Here is a 23,521-nt window from a genome sequence, read left to right as displayed (position 1 = left end):
TCGTTTCGGCGCTTGAAACTTTGACATCCAGTTACTCGTACACCCATTCTTCTACTTTCTGAAAATATTCTCTTATTCCTGCCGTTGTCGCTCCTTGTCTCGCAATGCATAGGTCTTTTGTTATCGCGTGGCAACGATTCGACGCCGATAATCGAGGTAAAATTTCGAAGGAGAGGTGTCCACGAAGAATCGAGAGGTCTGGGTCGTGAACAATACGCTACCGTTTATGGTTAGATCTCTGAACAATAGTAAAGTCATGGAAGAAGAGAGGTCACTTGTGTCACGCGCAAATGTAAGCGTCGAATTTGCGTAGAGAAGTTGCGGGGGCAGAAGACGTTATAGATATCGAGCGACATGTATTATTGATGCGAAGATGCCATCGAGTAGCTTGTTTCCTTTTCTTCTTGTTTCTTCTCTTTTCTTCCATTCTACCAGCGAAGGAAACCTAAACAATGCGGCATCCAATGTATTACAGATTCGGTACGAACGAAAGTTCATCGTGTCGAGTACGATTCTATCGGTGGTTCGTGTTTGCAAAATTAGCAGAGACGAGAAGCTGGTTCGCAGCACGGATAGCAAAGGTCAGCGTGTAACCCGCAATAATTACAAGTCTGGTACATTATGCACGGTCGGCCGAATGCGGAAGGAACGTCAGGTCTCCGGCGTCGAGGCTTCGAGAACCGAGTATATGTATACTAGAAGGGGACGCCGCCTTCTTCCATTAATCTCGCGGCAATCGAAATTAGCATAATTGACGGAGCGGAGAATAGCGGCCTGTTCGACTCTGAAACGCCATCTCGTATAATCTCTCCATATATCTCACTCAGTGTTTTCCGATAAAGCACGCATCCGCGAAAGGACCATCGACCTGACAATCGTCCACGCCATCAAGAACCCAATCCGAAAAGTCACGGAGTATCGTTTGAAATTGATTCGAAAGTTTCTTATAAGGTTCGCTGAATTATTCCCATGTTTCTGTCAAGTCTTAAACGTAACGATGCTGCTTTTAATTGTAAAAATTAAACGCAAAATAGAAATGTACTTTGACTTAAAATTTCTACTTTTTCCGGATGTGCCTCTCGCGTTCCCTGTCTCTTTCTCTCTGCCTATTCACGAGCGCTCATCTTCTCGAGCAAGACGTATCGACACGGATTTTTTTCCGCGTCAGTCATTTATCAAAGCCCTTCGTTCTCTCCGCCGTCTCCTTCATTCGATACACGCGAACCTAGAGACGAGGATTTAGGCAAAGAGACGAGACGAACGCGGGAAGAGAAGGATACGGAAAAAAAGAGCAACGTTTTTCCTTCTTCGTCCTTCCTCCTATTCGTTCTCCGAAAGGAAAAACGTTGCTTTCGTGGAAGATGAGAAAATCCTCGAATCTTGTGTAACGGAGTAGTAGTAGTACGGTACCGATAGAACACTTTGAAAGAAAAGGTGAGAGAGGTCGCGAGCAAGAGGCGGTCTCTATCTATCATTGCCTCGCGGGTTTCGCATCCATCTTCCTTTTCCACCACGATCCGCCTTGTTCTACTCCCCTCGAGCCTCTCGCGCATCCTCTTCCGCCATACTGCGCCATTATTCTCTCCCTTTTCCGTCTCTCTGTCTGCCTATCCGTCGATCCTTCTATTCCAACGTGGTTTTATCTCGAGCAACGTTCGAGTCGAGTAAAATCTCGAAGAACCGACGATTCTCTCGGTTGAATTCTTACTCCACAACTGCAAAGCTCGCATAGTCTCCGGAAGGTAGATACGCGTCATGAGCTTTTGTTGGCGCTTAACGAAATAAAGGTGGCTACATATTGCGTTAGTTTGTGCGTTATGTGGAGACAAAAGGAAATTCGAGGATAGGGAAACAACCGCAGAGGTCGCAACAAAGCGGGTCAAACGGTTTTTATACCGTGGCGTCAAGTTGACATCTGTTCCCAAAATCTGACTGCTATAGTCCTATTGTACGACTGAAATTATTCCAGTTAACCTGTTTAACGAAGAAACGCCCTTCGCCCTACGTATATAGGCCTGAGCTACGGTTATATTTAGGGTTCACGCGTATGCAAATACCAGGCTACAGCGTCCGAGAATGCAAATCCATGGCAAACGAAAGATAAGCGCTGAATCCCTGTGATCGATCGGAAGAAACGTCGCTCCAGTTTAATTTATTAATTACGCTCCGTGGAGAGAAAGGGCGCAGGATCGCAGCAGCCGGACTATAAAAATAACGACGACATGCGCGCGATAAATACAGCATGCCGTAGCGAAACAAGAATACACGCTGAGAACCATCATCTGTATAACGAGGGCGGCTTTTAATCGAGCGAAAAATACAATGTTTGCGCTGCGAATAGACCTCCATGCTAGGTTCAATTTCCTAACGACACCTTTCGCTAGGTGGGAATGGTGGTCAGAAAACAGTATATCCGAGAAATGCAGCGATTTTAACGTAAACTTTAAATTCAGAAAAATCTACACCATCCTTTATCAATAAATTTTACAATATTCCTATCTAAAAATATTCATAAACCGATCTCTGTTCGTCGTATAATGTATCTGCCAGATGGATCGAGATTTCTTTCCGGTTAATGATCCCTGTTACGAAGTTAAAACGGCTACAAAACGGCAGTGCAACCAGGCCTACCTGGCAATCGGGCAAAATATTATTTGTACGAACGAATGCAGCCGAACTAGAATGCATATCAAACTGCAGTTCAAGTTTAGCCATTCGTGAATGTTCGGTAAAAATCGGACGGTACCGAATCTACACGGCCCATAAACCGGCCGCGACTACTTTCCCCCTTTCGTCTTAGCACCACCTCATCCCTCGTACGAAGTAGGTCCAGACCTATCCTATCAAATTTCGATGTTCTAAACGCACGGTGGACCTTCCGCTATACATTTCGTTATCGATGTCATGGGCACGGTGTAACTAATATACGCGAGTCCAACAGTTCCGATTCCATCTTCTTTCGATCGTACAAAGTCGATAATCGACAAATATTCATACGCGAGGATCAGGTTGGCGAAATATTGACGACGTTCAAGGAGTTTAAGGAGCTGACGCTTAAGTAGAATCACACTGGGTACGACCGTCGTAGTCGAAGATCCGGGAAAGACGCGCGATCACGATAGATCTACGGCACAAAGGATGGAATAAGAAATAACAGATCTTCAAAATTATTAAACGGACAAGCAGCCGATTCTAAAACATTCCAGACGTAATCATAGAAGAGGTCATTCAACTTTCAAACGTGACCATCTTCCACGCGTGACAAGAAAGGAAAAAAGAAAAAGTGAAGGCAGTGACGGAAGCAAAGAAAAAAAGAGGAGGAAAATAATAAAGTAAGAATATGGGAGAAGTATGTCTGTATGGCAGGAAGGTTATTTGTACGACTCACCGAATATAAATACCAAAGTTGGGTCGAAAAGTCACCAGTAGAAGATCTGACGGTGTATTGAGTCAATACATATTTTTCTTCCCCACCCCCGGAACACCGAAGCCATTGTCACCGATCGACATAAATCTTGAAAATTTCACGAATTGTCGCGGTCGCTCGAAGATCCATAACCGCGAGACACGTAGGAATCGTTCGACCGTTCGCTTCGAACTAAGTTTCGTTAGAAATTCATACATCGTTAGAAAGATAAACAGTCGAATAGAGATGAACATGGTAGAAGAATACGTGAACGCGAGCAAGTCTCAGTACCGCGACGCGTTCGACATTATCGAGGAATTCAAGAAAGAGATGTCCGAGATGAGGGGGAAGTGCATCGACATCGGTTGCGGACCAGGGGACGTTACGAAGAAGCTGATCCTACCTAAGTTGTCACTGGAAGCGGAGCTAGTAGGTAAAGGAACAAGGACAAAAGGATGGTTGAAGTATGGTCCAGACATTGTAAATGTTTGCAGGGGCGGACATATCGAAGGCGATGACCGATTACGCAAGGCAGAAGTACCAGGGCGAGAAACGCTTATCGTTCTTGCAATTGGACATCGAAACCTTGGCTTTACCTAACGAGGAATTAGCCCAATATAGCAACGTACTCTCCTTTTATTGCCTCCATTGGTGTCACAACTCTTGGTACTGTTCGTCCCTAACTCTCTTACTTAATTATTCTATCGTGCAATTTAACGTTCATCGTTGTTGAATTTAGGAGAGCCTTCGACAATATTTACAAGTTACTGCGACCAGGAGGAAAAGCTCTGGTTATGTTCCTGGCTTGGAACGACGGTTTCGATGCCTACATGAGGATTCACGAGAACCCACGATACAAACCATATATGGAGGTAACGCGTCTAATAATATTTTTCCAATAATTCAAATTTTCTGAATAACTCAGCCAATCGCTCTCGCTTTAGGACGCAAATCGCTTCGTGCCTTTTTTCCATCGGTGCAAAGATTCCCGAGCGGCATTAAGGAAGATGCTGGAGGACGTAGGCTTCGAGATTCTACACTGTAGCAGGAGAGAAAAAAGCTTCGTTTACCAGAACATGCAAATATTAAAACGTACAGAATCGTAGTGTATTGGTCAAGTATCGTAACTATATAATTAAATCGCGTTTCCTAGCTGGCGATAATAAAAGGAGCAAAGGAGCTTGAATATCTGGGATCAAGAGCAAAGTAACGGAAATATAGGTTGAAAAGGAGGTTACACGTTGTAAAAGCGGATCGATCATTGTTGCAGGTCATATGATTGCGGTTAATCCCTTCATCTCGCGGATCCCTGATCACCTCAAAGAGGAGTTCGAGAATGTGGTAGTGCGCGAAGTAGCGAGCCAGAAGATCCTATTCCCGAACAAAAACGACAACGGTCAACAAGAATATAGTATTTTGGATAGATATCACATTCTTGTGGCGTATGTAAAGAAGCCTTCCGACACATGCTGAAAAATTCATTAGGAATTTTGTTTTGATCACAGGGATGAGAGTTTATCATTGTATCCGTCGTTATTAATAAAACAGGTAAAATGGCATTATTGATTTTGTAATTTCATTGATTCTGTGACTGTCATCGACGACAATGGTAGTAGAACAAGGGAACATCAAAAGGAGAAGCGAGTCAAGACACAAGTAACAACACGTATCGTTTCTATCACGCTAATCTTTATTGTACGCTATATTCTTTGATTTTACAATACGGTACAGCCATTTATAGAATATCGTTAAAATTCATATATCGTCATACGGATATAAGTGGGTTTGTTATTATTTTTGTTTTTTTTTTTTTTTTTGTTTTACAGTGCTTACGATATCCATACAGGGAATAACAATTTTACTAACACTTCTTCCTAAAAAATACACCCAAGTTTATAAGTCAGTTGACATCGATTGTTTCGGTATTACGACGCTTCCTCCAAGTCCGAACAAATTTAATCACCATACTAGAAACAAGAAGAATATCGATGTGGCGTAAATCGCCAGGATTTCGTTTCACGCGATTCGGCAAAGAGTTCAACTCGTCACGTGGATGTTCTACTCGTTTACTCGAGAGAACAACGGTCGCGGATCACTCGACGAGAACGGTACCGAAACTCTATATGGAAACAACTCGAGATTGACTATCACGGACTGAAACTGACCGTCGTGAATCAGAGATCGATGTCGGTTAAAAGTTCCAACGTGCAGCATGTCTACGAAGTTGTCTCTATCGCGTTTACATCTATAACACGGACCTATGCTTAAGCGAGAAACAATGTAAATGCGTCGAAATCGAAAAATATCCCAAAATATAGGAAAACAGTCCAAAGGGGGAACGATAACCGATAAGCCGCGATCGCGATAACACGCGACTCGACAGAAAGGTGGAAGTAGTATACATATATGTAAAAAACGATTCAAAAAAGTCTTATCGTTACGGAAGATCTGGTGTGAATTTTTCACCGCGACGAAAGGGTTGATCGTCGCGTGAACAACTAGCGGAAACGGAGGGCCAGTTTGAGGAGTACGCGACAAGTGTCGAATGAAGCTTTCGACAAACCCATAGATCGCGGGGACACGTCGATATCGTGGCAAATCAACCAGAGAATAGAACACAGACAACGGTATAAGGAAACAAAAAGAATGAAACACGTCCGTGCGACACGTAGCTCGCGTTCCGCGGATTGAAAGAGATGTGCGTTGCAACGAGATTCTACGGCATCGCGGCTAACCATCGATTACAAATAGTTTTCGACTCGCGGATCGATACTGTTCAATCTTGCTTAACATACCTATCGAGTCTACGTTTATAGGATATTACGCGTAGTATTAAAGGAAATTAAGCACGCATTTAGTTGAGTCTATAAACATCGTAGAATTTAAGCCTGATCGCTTATCGTTATTTCAACCGTAAAGGGAACATAGTACGACGAATACTGAAGTATACGAGACGAAGGCGCGCGAATAAATCAAAGTCGATGCCCAGAATCGACGCGGCTCTAGTGGTTTTCGTATTTGCGATTGATTATCGAATAATCGAATGCTTTCGTATTCAAAGATCTTAGAAATGAGATTCTACGTTGAAATGGAAAACCGAACCGAAAACGCCGACCCAAAACTTCTTCTCGAAACTCCCACCTTTTTCCGGAAGTTAGGGAGGCGAAATTATTGTCTGTAACAGCTGCGTGTTTGTACGCGTAACACGCGTACCACGAAAAAGTAACTTTTTGCAGAAAATTAAATTACCGCGTTAAATCAATTGGCGCGCGGCGACGGTATAAAGTAGTTTAAAATATGTATCAGGACAAGATCTTGAGAACGTTACAACGAATAATTCTCCCCTGGCCGGTCTAATGTGGAAGCGACTCGTAATTTACGGTTAATAGGTACGCACGGTTTTGTACGGGCAATTAACAATAACCAGGGACGAGACGAGGGAGCCGAGTGGTAGCTCGTGGACGCGACCAAACGGCGAAACCCTTCATTTTCTCGGTGTGTTGCGTGACGGCCGACGAAAGAAATCGACCGTACCCGTTGCGGCGTGGAAGTAACCCCGAGAGAAAACAAACTACGCGCGACACACGACCTGTCGTTCTAATTTGCGGAAGAAAAACGCGGTTATATTACGCGTCTCCACATCGCAAACGGATCGAGCGTTACTAATCGTCCGTAAATATTCCGCGACGATCGATACCACTGTTTCTTACGCGATACATAGGGAACAATAAATTTAGCTCAAATAGCTTTCCAAAGGATACCGATTAATGAGAAGAAAATATCGCCGAACCAACCAACCTGTTTCAAAGAAAGAAAGACACAAACGCTTATGATACGATGCCGTGGAAATTACGTTGCTTCGTGTCCCCGCATCGAACTATGGAGAGTCGCTTAAAGTGGAAGGCAAGAATAATCATGACGATACATGTTCGACAAAGCTAAAGAACTATATGTATAACAATAAGAACACTCTGCTCGATAATCGAGAAACAATGCGAGAAAAACAACTATTTAGAAGATCGCAAGAAGAACGAACCAGTCGATAGAATGAAAAATCACACCGAACATCGAAGAACATTCGAAGCATCGAAGAATTGACAGACTTGACGATCGGAAAACAACGGCTTGTTTGCAGAGCTTGGCATTTGAATGCGATAAGAAAGCGTGTCCCGTTCTCGCGTGCTTGTTTCTCTGCTCGCTTTTTATCGCGCTTCGCGGTTCTGTAGAATAAGCTCACGGAAAACGTTGGACCGATAGACGAATCGAGTCAGGTACGAAGAATCGTTGTTTCACAAGAGATCCTTGTTATACGGGAGCCGGATAATTGTACGGTATCATAGAAAAAGATTGCGCGAGGTGGAAATTGTAACGCGAGACCATATAATAAACACGATCGAATTTTGGTTGACGCTTGTTCGCGCGAGACACTCTCCTGGGCACACGTGATTAACGAAACTCCTGGAAGAAAAGACTAAACGTCCTTTCAAAAATCTCACGCATGGTATTTCAAAAAGAACGTGAACGACATTCCAAACCGTCATGATCGTCGATAGGCCGTTTCAAAATTCCTTACAACATACAATCGCAATGTGTACGTACAATCTGTACACCCTTTGTCGCGTCTCTTTTAATCGATACGCCGATAAAATGTGCGCGCAATTCGCACGAATCGCCGCCGTTCGATCAGCCGCGATCGTTCGTTCCGTCGGGAAAACATATTTCAATTTTGGCAAGCTTCGCGATACGACAGCTGATACGATATAGCGAGTGTCCCGATTTGTCTTCGTATGGATTACGCGACGATGTATCGTATACAAGTAACACAAAACTAGCCTCGCATTAACTTTATATGAACAACGACTATACTAGTACTGCCACCTTTTCGCTACTCTACTATTAACAACATCAACAGCAACAACACATAATATATCAACATGAATATAATATCTGTCCTCGTAGCCTAGTTCTTTCTTATACTTATACATTAGGTACGTGTGTAATATACATAATATACGAGCGCGTATACGCTGGCACAGATAGCAAATACATTCAGACGACCTGTCTCTCGAAGACGTTCTAATGGCGCTCGCGTACGCATTATGCATATTACAGGAATATAGGAAAAGGACGAAACGATGATCGTCCCGATTGAATTGTGCGATATCTTTAAGATATGGCGCGCGGAGAAAAAAAAATATTCAAAGGAAATGCATTGCGCGAGCCGAACCTGACTCGATTTTCTCGGAGGACTTTTGCACACCGGCTCGCGAGACCAAAATGTTTGCGGCAAAACTATAGATACGAACAATCGAAACGTATTCGACGCGGTTCGATATCGCCGCAACACACGTAACCTGGTTAATCGAGGAACTGATTCTCTTCGCAGTTCGATTATTCGTAAAACGTTCCGCTCTTGTCTATACAAGCGTTTGGAGAAATTTACGCCCACGCATCGCCGCGATACCTGTACGGTTCTTGGAAATCTATCGAACATTGTGCTTTGCATCGAATCGTGAAAATCTTCTGGTACCCCAACTTCCTTCCTCACCCCGTTGAACCCGTTTGGTATCGCAAGGATCAGCGATGCGAGAGGCGTGCATCGTTGCGACTAAACGATCAGAAAGACATCGACACACGTATAATGTGTATACGAACATTACATATATATGTATACATATTATAATATATATATAAACTTCCGATAATCTTGTACGACTTAGCATAATATACTATTGATTTCTCTCGCGTTAGAACGCTACAGGTAGTCCAATGACTACCGCTACTTAAATTATACCCGCTTACATTTACATTATCTCATCTTTTAATAGATTATCACTGATTTCCTCTCGACTTAAATATTCTCACCAATCGAGTCCACCGCAACGTATAACATTTTTCTTTTCCTTCTCCTCTTGTGGAAGATGGTAACTCGTTGAGAAATGCAATCACGATAAATCGACATAAACTTAAGGAAATGGTAACTCGACGTGTACGACCGTTTCATCCGGATGGAAATCTACAGCTACGTTTAAGCGGACACGCTAAACTACCTAACGCTAAACTGATCTCTTTCTGCCGGATACGCAACATACGATAATACCCATCTTATAATAACAAAAATACAGTGTTTTGCACATGAATTAAACAGCCAGTTACTATAACATTGCTAGAGGTTTAGGATACCTTCTCACTATGTTTCTCATAGGACTTGCAATTTTCGCTATCGTCAGTATCTTTCCGTTATCGAGCGCATATTCTACTTCAGTCGACCAACTAAACCGTACGAGTCGCTCGCATACCTACTACCAGAAAAATTCTATGCCTCGAGAAAACAGTGTATACCCAATTCATACATCGTTGGTTGCATTGACTCATTGTAAAATCGTCCAAATTATAAATACGATAAAAGAAAATTTCATAAAAATTGTTGCGTCAAATGATCTTTAGAAAAACGAAGTAACCCTAAAGATATAAATTTACACAAAACTAACATGTACAATTGGAGCGTAGAACTGCGCAACACGGAGAACGTTGACTCCCTTTTCGCGATATCTCGCAAAAATGGTCAAAATGAAACGAGCCTAAACACTAACAAGTTACGCAAACGTTCATTGTGCAGATTGAAATTTTCGCAAGACACACGAAACTTTGTACATCGTAATATAAAAGAGGCCCCGTTAAATAAATAAATCGACGGTGGCAAAATAATCAAGAACAGACAATAGTTTACCAACGATTCAGGATCAAGTTCAGTCTCCAAATCGAAGGGATTGATCCGCTCGTAACCCGTCGGCGCAACATAAACGACGACAGTATTATAATTGCAAAGGTACTCCTTTCCTTTCTATTCGCATTGATCACGATTACGCTTTGTTTGTGCACGTGAATGTATACGAATGTTTGTGTGCGTGCGTGTATGTGTGTGTGTATATATATACACACATGTTGCATATTATAAGATGTAATGGTATATCGGTCATGAGCACGAATCATCAATAAAACGACATTTTGTAAAAGCTCGCGATTCTCGATACTTCCGACGTACCGAAATGACGATTACCAAATAAATTAATGCGATGGATCACACGAAAAAGATTTACAATGCATAGGTGTGTGGCGTTTAACCCCAAATTTGTAATAACTGTTAAGAATATACATATATATGTACATATGTATGCACATATGTATGTATGTATAATATACATATATATATTAAGATATATGTGTATATATATATATATAATACGTATGTGTAATATCGAATTACTTAAATTATCGTATAATTAGAAACAACAAGGACAATGTTACAGCGTAACATTTTTGATTGTCTTCCTAAAAGAGGCTCGCCCCAATCGTTTCGCTCCGGCCTCAAAATGGCTGCAGCATGAAATCGCGCGGTACAAAAACGCTAGAAACGTTTCCATTAATATTTAGTTTCTTTTTTCTTCTTTGTTTTTTTTTTGTTTTTTCTAGATTTGCTTTCTTTATACAATACGGTCTCTTTATCATTCACAATACGGACTATTCAAAAAATGTCTTTATACGGAGTACTTTCAGTCAAAAATATATCAAATCACGCACACGCCCATCCGAATCGTAAACTTTATCGCGTTCCTTACCTCTAGGCCAAAGAGATTTCACTCTCACTAACGTACTTCCTTTATCGTCGCATTTTGAATTCGGCAAAGTCCGACCAACACACCGATCAGTAATGTTTTTTCGTATTATAAACAACCCGAGTATCCTGGAACGCGATTTAACATCGACTTGTTAATTAAATAACATCTTATACATATAATAACAAGTTAAATAGTAGCACTTAGAAATATTATTCTTATTTAGAATCGTGTACCTCTCTCACATAGTCATACTCTTCGCTCTTACCTTCCGAAATTTCATTGGCTTTTAAAATGGAACAAAATCTCGGCACTGACAACGATGATCTTTTATGTAAAGAGAATAGTGTGTTTAATACTATGCGTAAGTAACATCGAATAAAAAAAGAAAACAAAAGAAAAGAAAAGATAAACTTCCTATCCTTGCGAACGCAATGGTCAATGCTACTTTCCGTGTTGAGATCAAAATGGCGTTCCCGCATGCGCAGAGAATCAATCGATTAAACAATCGATCGATATATATTACTAATCTTTCAAAGAACTTTGAGTAAATAGAAAATAGTCTTAACGCGTTATTCAACGCCGAACCTTTCATAATAACTCATATGCGACGAGATTCACGTGTTTGAATGCATTTATCCGTAGCAATCAGTTAAAATGTTGCTTATCAGATCATTAAATCTTTTCAAAAGACATTCCTCGTACGTAAGACGTTTATAAAATGCTTTGTGGACAAAACATTATATAACAATTACCTTCTAATCTGATGGCGTTCTGCTCATCGAAATCATATATCACCTTATAAATGCTGCACGTTTTGCAAAGGAGATTTTTGGAAGTAAATAAAATTATTTTAGCAAAATACAGGTAACTGCGTAGACTTCACGAATTTTCTATCATTACACCGCCGCTGCGACCCCTTTTTGTTTGGGATGCGCAACGCACAATCTGTTACTATCAACTTCCCAAATAGATACACGCTTTCAGCAAAAGCAGTTTACTGCCATGAATTTGAGAATATTCCAACCATGTCATTACGAGACATCGATATTAAATTATCGATCATTTTAGTCAATCAATACGTATTCCCACTAAGAGATTCCGGCATACTAGTTCCGCCGGATGGCGACAAAGGTAGCTCCCCACTCTCGAATTTACTACATCGACTGCTGTACTCTGCCATTAGAGATGCTTTGATCTGAATATAAGGAAACATACATCTTATATCGTTACCATCATATTACACAAATTGATAATCCTAAACTAAACACAATGTCATAAATTTGTACCTTTGTCCTTTCTGCTTCTAGCCTTTGTCGAACTTGTTCGTGCTGTCGTTCCAGCTCTGCCTTCTTTTTCTCATAAATTTTCGTTAACCGTGTACATTCATTCACGCCCTTTTCAACCGTGGACTTTGCAACTTCCCTCTTCATACGATCTAGCTCGGCTTTATCTTTATGTACTTTTGCTAGCTGTTTCACCTACGATTAAATACAAACGGCTGCTACAATATCTGATACGTAATTTAGGAAATACATTTTATGCATTATATTTTATATATCATATATATTATAGGACAATATAAGAAACACACTTCTCCATGCCTCGTGGCTTGAAGCTTTCTCATAACATCGGCGGTTTCTCGTTCCAAAAGTACTCTCAATGTTTTTAATTGGTTAGATTGAGAGGTTTTCATTACTTTCTCTACTGTTGAAAACAAGCTTTCATAATACTTTTCTTGAAGTTCTCGTTCTTGTTGCACATGAGCTTTGCATACAGCCAGCAAACGTTCGCTCTGACTTCTGGGAAGTCCCTTTGGAGCTCCACCATTTCCTTCGCGATTTTCTATGTCTGGGCATTCTGATGTTTCTGCTAAAGCTAACGTGCTCAACCCTACTTCGCTTGAAAAACTATAAAAAAATATAAAAATATATAATCATGTTTATACATGAACGGGGTTGCTTGAATAAAAATCATTAACTCACATATTCCTACTCGACAACCGTTTCACTAATTTATGGCTGACATAAAATTTCGATTTGTGCTTTTCACCATCAATAGATCCTTTTTGCGTTTGCATCCTTAATTTTTCTTTCTCATGCTTTTTCCGTAATGATTCGAGTTTTTTCTCAAGCTCCATTTTTTTCTCTCGGACGAGTTTGTTCTCCATTAATTTTTCTAATGATTCAGCCACTATTTCATCATTCACTGTATCATAAAACAATTGTTTATATCTTCTAAATAGAACGTGATCGGTAATCGATACTTACTGCCGCTGACATTGACTGGACTTTTATTTGTAGAAGCATCAACGGCTTGAACCGTAGGTGTCGACGTTCCATGCTCATTATCTTGTGAATCAGACGTGTTTATACCAGCAACAGATGGTCTACCATGAACATTCGTCGATGTCGGAGTAAGTGTTGGTAATTCACCGACAGATTGTAATCTTTTTGTCTTGACGATTTCCTCCTAAAACAAAACATTAGAACGGACATAATAATAAATTGATTTATATATATTGATCGAAATTTTTTGACCGACGAACTTACAGTTGGTTTAGAAGAAGTTGCTCCTTCACCAACTTTAGGCTTATCCTAGAAAATGTTAGTATGCATTTGTTAGTATATTAGTAAATTAGTAATAAATAAATTCTTAACGTTTCAAACCTTACATCAATTTCCTCCGGATCTTCTGCACAATCTGTAAGAACTGATAATTGCTTTTCCCTTTTTTCTGTTTCACTCTGATATTTAATTGGATTTGCCAAAGCTTCGGCAAGCTCACTCAGCCCATCTGGTACGTAATCCTTCACAATTACGTGTAAAAATAAATTTGCTAATGGTAATGGTTGACCACATTCTGTTCTAAGAGCGACATGTCGGTAGCCCGGACATAACCCAACCACAGGTAATACTCTGTGACCAATTAAACGACCTGATTCCTCGTACGCAGCTATTCTAATTGAAGCAAGTTCAGGCAGGACAACCTAATAAACAGATAAATCAAATCTTGTATTTATAACATCAGTTACATAGAAATATTAATTTTTACCTTTTTAAATATGAAAGGTTCCTCGTCGTACACAGGGTTAATTCCATTGTTTGGAACAATTTTCGTACGAAATCTCTTTCTCACTGTGTCTGCTGGTAAACCATACATATCTACTTCCACGTAAGTACCCACTCTTTTGTCTGTTAAGAACTGAGCCGATATTACGTGTATATGAACTGTTCCTGCTATAATACCATCTACAGTTGATTCCGCGAAAGGATCCAATCGTTGATCTTTTCGTCTCATAAATTCTGGCTTCAGAAGATACCCGCAACGTTGATTATATTCGAAAATTCCCAAGTTTAATTGCATAGCAAGATCTAACACACGAAATAGTGCAAATTAGTCTACACGCAATCCGTGATTAATATTAAGTTTATTCAAAATACAAACATACCAAGTGTCTGATAATTTAATGCGACCAGTTGACAACCCGCATTCCAAAACACTTGAGGCATAAAATTACTAGAGTCGAAACGCGTGCCTGCCGGGTACACTCTAGATAGTTGATGTTTATTATAATTTACAAACTCTAATGGTCTTTCTTTTAAAAGCGTCGTAGCTTGTTTTTCGTCGAATGATGACATCTCGTACATACGATTTTTCTCTGTGAATATTGATCAAATAATGGAATCATAATATCAAATATAAAAAAGTTAATTTAATAATTGTTACTGTAATACACACATATGAACGTACTTTCAGCCGATTCGAAACTGTTGAAATGAACAGGTTGCACATAATTAACTAAAGCTGAAATTTCCGCTCCAGCTTCCGTTTCTTTCGCGCTAGATGCTACTTTGTCAGGTGCAGGCACTTTATCACATTTAATGTCCTCCACATTTGATTCATCCTCTTCTGTGCTTGATTCCTCTTCTTCATCTAAAAAACAAAAAAGGAAAGAAAAATGTAATTTTTTCTATGTTTTATAATAGTTAAAGTTATGATTTTACAACTATAATTTTTTTAATGAATACTAACCTTCATCATCCTGAGTGCTATCCTTACTACTTTGCCTCTGCTGCAGCATAGGGGGATGTGAAATGTCTCCATTTCCAATTTGCTGATCTTTGTCGGTCGTTTCAACTTGAGGAACAATATCTGGTGACGTACCATTCTCTCCCTCCGCTACTTGATTCGTTACTCCGTTGTCTTCGTTTTCTTGAGTTCCTTCTTCAGATTCTGTTATTGGTGTCGGTTCCTTCTTCTTATGCTCCTTTTTCTTATGATGATGTTTCTTTTTGTTCTTGATTATAATCTTACGTTTTAATAAAGATGGAGGTGGTAACTCTTGTCCTGGTTCCAACTAAATAATACACATTACAAAACTGAGATTAGAGATAAAATGTTATGACTGTAAATATACTAAAAATACCTTATGAGATTCAAGAGGTGCGTCTAGCAGCATTTCTCCAAATAATTCTCTACAATACTGAGCTATTTTAGCTTGCTGTCTTGGATTACAATGATTTTCAAAGCTAAGAATAACAGGATATTCTGATGTTTTGAAAGCACTTTCAGCAATTGCTTCAATTACATCTCGTGCACTTATTTCAGGTACAAATGTATATCTACAAAATATTTCTAAAGGAGCGTTTCATACTTAATTTCAAATACAATAAATTATCTTGCTATAAAATAAAAATACCCATGCACAATGACAGGTTCATCAAATTTTCCGTTCCAAAAGTCCAATTCTACACATCTACAACCAGCAAGCAGACACTGACGATATATTTCAACGGAACTTTTTCCGGTAAGTTGATGTCCTAAAAATATTAAAAAAAATATAAGAACTAATATATTTAAATCGATATTTAAGGCGTTATTCAAAGCCTGATCGATTATGAATAAAAGTAACAAACGTGACGTACCTGTTAAGTATGTATTGTGACTAGAATTTATAAAGTAATGCGCAAGCGGCTGGTCCATATCGTCCGATAATTCAAGTTTCGACAAAGCTACGATTGGGTTATCTTCGCTCATTAAATACCTCAAAAATCCATCGAAACTTAGTTGACCCCGGTTGGCATTACATTTATTTGGTTCATATTGACTTATAATGTCCTTTGCTCTCGCCTCATTTGCATAAGGATACAATATCTCGTTTAAACGCGGATCTCTTTGAGTTTTATTCAAAAAATCAACAAATTGGGTGATGGACATTAGCCTACGCTTATTATTGCCTACGATGCGTTCAAAAACTTTTTCAACATCCGATCGTTGAGTAAGAGATTTATAAAAGTTGAAAAAATCTTCAAATTGAAATTTTTGTAATGATATTACGTCATTCTAAGAACAAACGGAATACAATTTTTAATGTCAGGGAAACCATATTCATATTAAATGTATAAAATATTATACTCACTTTCCCAGATGGAAAACCGGAAATATCAAGCGCTTTCTCGACGCGTTTACGATCTTCTTTGTTTTGCGTAAACATTCTTATTATGCTGAAATAACAATATATAAAATATATATATATGTATCTTATAACATTTATACGTATTATATATTTATTATATGTACTATATATCAAATTTAATACACATGTGAAAATTGTGCTCACTTCTTTACAGGAATCTTTTCTGACTTATCAGCTCCAAGTGTAAGTTTAGTGTGTGCTTTTTGTAAAAACATAGTTGTGCTGATATTTAATAGAGATAAATTATACGCGAGCTGAAAAATTTGCTCTGTCCAATGTTGTGCAACTTCTGCTCGTGTTGTACAGAAGTTAATAAAATTCATATTGACAAAGTCAGATCCATAGCAAATTGTTACTGTCTTTTCCTCTAAAGAATCTTGAGAACCCATTGTCACAAGATGCTTTAATTTGGCATCCTGAAAATCATTTGCTTGTCTAAGCATGTTGATAAAATACATATCTAAGATTTCAATGCAATGGTCCTAACAAGATTTATTCTGATGGAATTAGCTTATGCACATTATAATAATAATAGCAGTTTCCATTACAATAAGCTACTAACATTAACTGAAACTGCGAACAATATCACTTTAGAAAATGTTTATTGATTTATAGGAAAATGAAACAGATAAGAACGGCTCTGTTTCCTATATAACTAAGAATATGTCCATTGTGTACAAAGATAGGTGTGACTGAAAAAAATGAACTACATTGAGGACATAAAGTAGGTAACATTCTATTTATAGATTTGTCAATAATTATCATGTGGTGGTGCTGTGCGTCATTAGCAACCACGCAAAAACATGATATAATTATAGAAAGTCAAGACAGCTTCATTTCCAAATATTTATACCTAATGCATACTAATATATAGATCTAATGAAACATTTAACTAATTTTACTCTTGTCCGTTACGTAATCAACCATAAATTGACTTATCTAAATTAAAGGATAAGGAACTAAAATACATAAATTACCAAAGAAAAAGAATAAAGAAAGAACAATGTAATACCTTCGGTACTTTTGCGTGTTTCCCAGTTCTTGTATCTCTTATTACAGCAATATCCAACATATCCATCTCATTATGTTGATCCACCCAATGCAAATAGAATCCAAACTTGTCTACCTTCAATGTTACTGGAGTTACTATACCAGAATCCTATATAAAAATATAAATAAAATTAATATCATACATATAATAACATAGCTTGAATATTACAATTTAATTATACAATCTACAATATTGTACTATGATTTGTTTTGCAACTCATACCTCATCCCATTTGATGAATTTTTCTCCGTCTTGTAGTTGTTGAGACACCTCAATCGGTCTAAATTGCAAGACACTACCTGTTGTTTTGTTACCCGCCATCCTGCCTGAAGGATACTGCGAGTAGTTTGGTATAGAAGCAATATTACTTCTTAGCACATATGCATTAATAAAGGAGCAAGCGATGCAGGCTAATTATGCCAGTAGCAATGATAACAAGCACAAAGACCTTGATAACCACAATGACAATGACGATGATGTCAATGGCTGTAACCAAAATGTTGATGACAGCGGTAATACAGAAAAAAACGATGAGAACGATGACGGCGTCGACAACAGTAATGGCACCAGCGACGAGAACGACGATGACGGCAACAACGGCGGCAACGACGATGATGACTGCGACGATGACGACGACGACGACGACGATGACGACGATGACGACGACGACGACGACGACGACGACGACGACGACGACGACAACGACGACGACGGCGACGACGACGACGACGACAACGACAACGATGACGACGGCGACGGCGACGGCGACGACGACGGCGAGGGTGACGGTGAGGGCGACGTAAGCCTCATCGAGAATTTCTTATGCATTAGACGCACCTCGTGAACCACCTTATCTTGACAGGTGCCGTTGTCTGATCATCTGTAATGAAAGATGAAATCGTATTTTGACAATGACGCCGTCGCCGTCGTCTCAAAATTCTGGCGGGTACCGTCTTATGAATATCGATAACAGATACGTGGAGATTTTGGTCAACATCGACGTCAGTCTCGATTGATTAAACGTTTTGAAGAAACAACAAATCACGAGAATGTGAAATCACTGTCTAGTACCACGATGGAAATGAAAAGAATAATTTAATACATATGCCCCGCAATAAAAGGAACTTCCAATTGATGTGCACCGAGAAAGTTTTTATACTTCTGAGCACTCGCGCACTCACTTGGTCCAGAAGAACATTCTTCCGCGCGTCGTACCGAAGGTGTTCCGAGCAAGTCCAAGCACCGCCACCCGTCATCCGTCACCCGTTACCCTCGTCGCCAGGAGGCGCTCAGTTTCACAAACCACCAGATTAACGAGGACGCACTACACGTGCGCCTATCGCGCTTAAATTGATTTTAATGCAAACCGTACTACTTATAGTTTTTCTAACGCTATTATGATCTTGCTATTTCCACGTTCTTTTACTTTTAATTATAAAATTATTATATACTGTCTACAATCGTGACCTTCTCCTTTCTATATCGTATATGTATATGTTTTGTTCGAACGCAATTCAAAGATTTCGGCAAACTATGATACTAATTCTGGTCTTAGCTAAAAATAAGCATATGCCCTCCACATAGAAAAAGAACTAATCAGCTGCACCGAGTTCATTAAATCGATCTAATCTTATACCGCAACCAGTAAAGCCGATTCAATTTGATTTAACGAGCCAATGGATAAACAAATTATTCAGTATTTTACAACATTTTAATAGAAGTAGAATATTTACATTATTAATTAGAATTTCTTAATCGTTTTTTCTTTCCAATATATGTAACGTTACGGTTAAGCAAATTTAATGTTTTTTGTATTAACAATTACAAAATTAAAGTGTTTTGTCCGCATTTGATATATATATATATGTATAAAATATAGATATAATTACAATTAAATTGTTACTGTTAGTTCCTATAAAATTATGGAAGTTTTATATTCAAGGAATTTCAATTGTTAAAGATATAATATAAATGATGGGTAAGTGTAATGAGGTACAGGGTTTTTATATATGTTAACAAAATTTCATTTGGTATTTATAGCATAGAAATAAATAAATAGTCAAATATGACTGAAATAAAGAACAAAGAAGATGTATAAAAGTTTAAATATTATCATCGCTCTCAATTCGTATGTAACAATCCTTCATCATTTCTGTTAATTGGATCTCCTTTTAATAATGCAATGATCATGCTGAAACATATAAGTTAAAAATAGTAATAAGTAGTAATTTAATTTTAGTAATAATTAATGAAATATCCAAAATGTATATACCAGTAAAGATAAATAAAAAAGAAAATTAGGTAATATCCAAGATGGATCATACAGTCTCTTGCATGCCTTTTTAATTGTCCACGATTATGGATTTCTGTAGGATCATAAACTCCCATATTACCACTAGGTACTCCAAAGTATTCATAGAGTAACCATAGTGTCATAGGCAAGTTCACTAAGCACAATATTAATTGTCCATGTGTTAAGAGTAAAAATTCTAAGACTGAATGTGCTACAAGCTTTGGTACCACCCACTGTAAGATATAATTATAATTTAATTAGTACATTAATAATTAATTAAATAAACAATAATTAATCAGAACAATAAGTGAATAATAATTATAATTTAGAATAAGTTTTATTATATTTAAATTAATTAATAATTGTAACAAAAGTGTATGTATAATTACCTTGTTTAACTTTGAACAACACTGTTGAGCATTCAAATAATCACATTCTAAATCTGATAGAGTTATGACCTATATATACTTTTAAGATAAGGAACCTCATTGTGCGTCTTTTACTAATAAAAGACATAAATTACCTTAAAAACGTCGAAAATTAGATATGGCGCCATTAGATTTACTGCAATATCATTAAAAAAAATTTACCACAAAAATCCCTAGACATATTTTCAATAAATTATATATAGAATTTAATAGTCGAATTATAAAGTTAAATACATAATAAAATATAAACACTACAATTTTTCGTCAAATTATAAAATATAAAAAGGATACAAAATATACCAAAAGGAAAAGTACTGAACCGGTATCGATTAAAGCAAGTACAAACAACAACGGCTCAGATATTAGACCCATTCTAATGATCTATTAGTTCAAACAAATAGATATTAGATAACATTAGGATCGAATCTGATGATTCATGAGTGTCTTTCTTCGAGATAAAACCACTTAAAATGCTTCCCACGTGCAAAGTTCAATAAACCTAAGAGAAAACTGAAGTGACCGATTGTCAAAATCGACAAAATGAACAACTCACAGTGTTGCCAACTATCGAGAATGTTTTCTAAGTTACAAAATAGTAAAATAATAGTCGTTTCAAACTAATATCCCTAGTTGTCGATAGCAATGAAATGGATTTTTCTACACCAGAGAGGAAGTTCTATACTAAATACTCACATTTTATACCACAGATAAGATATAGCATAGATCTAACAACTCAAACATTTCGTCTCACTGGACTGAAATACCGACTTAGGATAAGATCGGAAATATCGGAGATATCGTTGAGATTCCTATAATATTTGGCGATATATTTAGAAATTGTATTCAATTTAATCAGCAAAGCCAATAGGGAAACATATATAAAATTACCATTTTCATATTTTTATTACTTTAATAATTATATACTGATGTTATATGCGAAAATTGTAAAAGAGCTTTAGAGTTTTCAGTTTGCGTAATTTGTAGGTGTTCACTCTATATATTAAATCTCATCTATGTTCATGTTATCAAATTAGTCAATAGAGCATGAAACGTAAATAATTACATACGAATTATTTATTTAATAAATTAAACTGTATATTTTTTACATGTAAATATAAATATTATTTATAAATTATTTGTATGAAACTTCTAAAAAGCATTACAGAATAAGAGGTAAACCTGTCCTATTCTGTGAACAAATTTCATCTCATACAAATATTTGTTACTTGTAAAAACATATTTATAAGTATGATATAAAATAATAATTATAGGAATGTTTCGAGACACTCCAAAGATTATTATAGAAGATGGATCTTCTCCATCTGCTTCTTATATTATGTATGTTAGAATGGAAGACTTATTAGAAAAATTAAAATTGTTACATTATGATATTCAATTTTTACCAGAATTTAAAATAAAGGCCATAAATAGGTAATATTCATTGTATACAAATGTTGTAATCTTATATTATATGAATTGGTAAAAAAAATATTGATTTGAAATATAGGAATTATTTTGTAACACAAACAAATCCAGGAGAGCAATTTTATACATTCACATCATTAGCTGCATGGTTAATTAGGAAAGCAGGTGGGAATTTTAAAGCTCCGCAAGAATCAGATGATCCTAATGCTACAATAGCTATAATCTTGGACTATTTAAGAGATATTCATGTACCAATAGAATTTCCACCCAATAAGCTCAAACAAGGAAGTGGTGAACATGCCATTTATGTCTTAGATAACTTAGCAGATGAAGCATTGAAAGCACAAAAGTTTCAATGGAAGAAGTAAATTAAAATAAATATACTTAATAAAGACAATATAAGTATGATCATATATTACGCAGGTAAACATTTCTAGAGTAGAAATATCACCTGACGAACCAAGTAACGAACCAGAGATAGAAGATGATGATGCAGAATTAATTTTAGAGAAAGTAGAAGAGGAAATGATGGCTGAGTATGATGATGAGGATGAAGATATTTTACATGTTGATGATATTACAAAATTATATGGACAGAACTTTGTAAACATAGTGATAAATGTATTTATAAAATGTAGAAATCATATACTTTAACTTCTTGTAATTTTTTTTGTAGAATGAAATGCAAAAACCTGATGATATTTTAGAATCTAAAACAAACAGAGAAGAGTGGCAACTAGAATTGGAAAGAGTTTTACCTCAACTGAAAGTAACTGTAAAGACAGGTATAAAATATCCAACAAAATATTAAAGAAGTAAAATTAATGGGAAAGATCTATTTCAGATTCAAGAGACTGGAGATCACATATAGAGCAAATGAAGCAATTACGTACAAATATAGCAACAAATTTAACTGGAACCAAAAATCAACTAGATAAACTACATATTGATATATCTAATACTCTAGATAAAGTAAAAACAAGAGAGTCCTATTTAAATAGGCAACTTGAACCTAGTTTGAAGGAATATCAAATGCTTCAAGATGAATTGTCGAAAATTAAGGAACAATATCGAGATACTAGTGGAGGTGTTACAGAAAGAACAAGAATTTTTAATAAATTATCAGAAGAATTAGAGCATGTAAAGAAAGAAATGGATGAACGAGGATCAAGTATGACAGATGGAAGTAAGTAATTTCTAAGCAATTTTATAATGTTATATAAAATATGTCTTAAATATCGATATTGTTTATAGCGCCGCTTGTAAATATAAAAAAGACAATTACTAAAATGAAAAATGAAATTTCCGAAATGAATATTCGAATTGGCGTATTAGAATATAGTTTAATGTGTGCAAGAATACGTGATCGCACGCAGTTGCAAGAAGATATGAATAATCCAAATGCCACCACAATAACTTAATAGATAATATTGATTATATGAACCTTTTTTAGCAAAACTTAGCAGTATTATCTTCTTTTCATGTACTTAAACGTAAGTTATGTGCTATTTGTTTAGTTTCTCACTAATAATAATCTTTAATAAGGGTCCAATAAAGCATTTATCTCATCATAGTCATCATGTTTGTAAAATTTGTATGCACCAATGTATCATATAATATTTTTATGATAAAATCATATTAAATAAAATTGTGCAGTAGTTAAAAATACTTTTTTGTTCCTATACTTGCTTTCGAAAGATAGTTATTTATAAAGCGTAATCAAAATTCGCGGTCTCTTTTAGTATTTGATCAGTTGAATCATTCGAACTGATAAACCGGGATAAAAATGAAGGAACGTGCCAAAGATGAGCTGCTTACTACAA

The 23,521-nt window shown here is 37.1% G+C and overlaps 4 protein-coding genes across 10 annotated transcripts; 2 read left to right on the top strand and 2 right to left on the bottom strand.

The window, feature by feature from the left end:
- The first annotated feature begins 3,160 nt into the window (after positions 1 to 3,160).
- On the top strand, positions 3,161 to 5,227 carry jhamt (juvenile hormone acid methyltransferase). The gene is made up of 5 exons (XM_033348215.2): positions 3,161 to 3,839; positions 3,901 to 4,072; positions 4,146 to 4,278; positions 4,351 to 4,498; positions 4,677 to 5,227. Exons 1-5 carry the CDS (start codon positions 3,653 to 3,655, stop codon positions 4,877 to 4,879), a joined length of 843 nt encoding a protein of 280 aa, XP_033204106.1. The 5' UTR covers positions 3,161 to 3,652; the 3' UTR covers positions 4,880 to 5,227.
- On the bottom strand, positions 5,079 to 18,827 carry Plc21C (Phospholipase C at 21C). 6 transcript variants are annotated; one of them, XR_013059103.1, is made up of 20 exons: positions 18,734 to 18,827; positions 17,775 to 17,888; positions 17,514 to 17,660; positions 16,646 to 16,917; positions 16,445 to 16,529; positions 15,951 to 16,368; positions 15,725 to 15,845; positions 15,452 to 15,647; positions 15,058 to 15,382; positions 14,776 to 14,958; positions 14,474 to 14,683; positions 14,077 to 14,396; positions 13,697 to 14,011; positions 13,575 to 13,619; positions 13,293 to 13,494; positions 13,008 to 13,230; positions 12,617 to 12,932; positions 12,312 to 12,503; positions 11,291 to 12,220; positions 5,079 to 11,150 (listed from the first exon to the last, which is right to left on the bottom strand). XR_013059103.1 is itself a non-coding variant. In XM_033348207.2 (19 exons), the coding sequence occupies exons 1-19, from the start codon at positions 18,806 to 18,808 to the stop codon at positions 12,098 to 12,100; spliced, it is 3,882 nt and encodes a 1,293-aa protein (XP_033204098.1). In that variant the 5' UTR covers positions 18,809 to 18,827; the 3' UTR covers positions 5,079 to 12,097. The 6 variants fall into 6 exon arrangements, 4 of the variants coding, with proteins under 4 accessions (XP_033204098.1, XP_033204100.1, XP_076477228.1 ...); XR_004465756.2 differs by having other exon boundaries at positions 11,778 to 12,220; XM_033348207.2 differs by having other exon boundaries at positions 5,079 to 12,220.
- Positions 18,828 to 19,552: 725 nt separating this feature from the next.
- Positions 19,553 to 20,847, bottom strand: cnir (cornichon-like protein). The gene is made up of 4 exons (XM_033348216.2): positions 20,565 to 20,847; positions 20,235 to 20,303; positions 19,825 to 20,078; positions 19,553 to 19,743 (listed from the first exon to the last, which is right to left on the bottom strand). The coding sequence occupies exons 1-4, from the start codon at positions 20,643 to 20,645 to the stop codon at positions 19,674 to 19,676; spliced, it is 474 nt and encodes a 157-aa protein (XP_033204107.1). The 5' UTR covers positions 20,646 to 20,847; the 3' UTR covers positions 19,553 to 19,673.
- A 443-nt stretch (positions 20,848 to 21,290) lies between these two features.
- IFT57 (intraflagellar transport 57) lies at positions 21,291 to 23,364 on the top strand. 2 transcript variants are annotated; one of them, XM_033348213.2, is made up of 7 exons: positions 21,291 to 21,446; positions 21,545 to 21,704; positions 21,781 to 22,062; positions 22,136 to 22,301; positions 22,375 to 22,483; positions 22,543 to 22,884; positions 22,953 to 23,364. In XM_033348213.2, the coding sequence occupies exons 2-7, from the start codon at positions 21,547 to 21,549 to the stop codon at positions 23,117 to 23,119; spliced, it is 1,224 nt and encodes a 407-aa protein (XP_033204104.2). In that variant the 5' UTR covers positions 21,291 to 21,446; positions 21,545 to 21,546; the 3' UTR covers positions 23,120 to 23,364. The 2 variants fall into 2 exon arrangements, with proteins under 2 accessions (XP_033204104.2, XP_076477233.1); XM_076621118.1 differs by having other exon boundaries at positions 21,364 to 21,381.
- Positions 23,365 to 23,521: the final 157 nt, after the last annotated feature.

Source organism: Bombus vancouverensis, chromosome 8 (genome assembly GCF_051014615.1).
Source record: "Bombus vancouverensis nearcticus chromosome 8, iyBomVanc1_principal, whole genome shotgun sequence".
Classification (NCBI taxonomy): domain Eukaryota; kingdom Metazoa; phylum Arthropoda; class Insecta; order Hymenoptera; family Apidae; genus Bombus; species Bombus vancouverensis.
The sequence above is the reverse complement of the archived record's forward strand: the minus strand, read 5'-3'. Positions and strand labels throughout refer to the sequence as shown.

Bases quoted from the DNA above. Each gene is read 5' to 3' on its own strand.
- cnir (XM_033348216.2), bottom strand. From the start codon at position 20,645: ATGGGTCTAATATCTGAGCCGTTGTTGTTTGTACTTGCTTTAATCGAT. The intron at 20,304-20,564 runs GTATCCTTTTTA...AAGTATATATAG, and splicing joins TTTTCCTTTTGGTATATTTT to GTCATAACTCTATCAGATTT. The intron at 20,079-20,234 runs GTAATTATACAT...TATATCTTACAG, and splicing joins GTTGTTCAAAGTTAAACAAG to TGGGTGGTACCAAAGCTTGT.
- IFT57 (XM_033348213.2), top strand. From the start codon at position 21,547: ATGTTTCGAGACACTCCAAAGATTATTATAGAAGATGGATCTTCTCCA. The intron at 21,705-21,780 runs GTAATATTCATT...TTTGAAATATAG, and splicing joins AAAATAAAGGCCATAAATAG to GAATTATTTTGTAACACAAA. The intron at 22,063-22,135 runs GTAAATTAAAAT...AAACATTTCTAG, and splicing joins CAAAAGTTTCAATGGAAGAA to AGTAGAAATATCACCTGACG.
- jhamt (XM_033348215.2), top strand. From the start codon at position 3,653: ATGAACATGGTAGAAGAATACGTGAACGCGAGCAAGTCTCAGTACCGC. The intron at 4,073-4,145 runs GTACTGTTCGTC...TGTTGAATTTAG, and splicing joins CATTGGTGTCACAACTCTTG to GAGAGCCTTCGACAATATTT. The intron at 4,279-4,350 runs GTAACGCGTCTA...CTCTCGCTTTAG, and splicing joins GATACAAACCATATATGGAG to GACGCAAATCGCTTCGTGCC.
- Plc21C (XM_033348207.2), bottom strand. From the start codon at position 18,808: ATGACGGGTGGCGGTGCTTGGACTTGCTCGGAACACCTTCGGTACGAC. The intron at 17,889-18,733 runs GTGAGTGCGCGA...AACTACTCGCAG, and splicing joins AGAATGTTCTTCTGGACCAA to TATCCTTCAGGCAGGATGGC. The intron at 12,221-12,311 runs GTACAAATTTAT...CCTTATATTCAG, and splicing joins TAGAAGCAGAAAGGACAAAG to ATCAAAGCATCTCTAATGGC.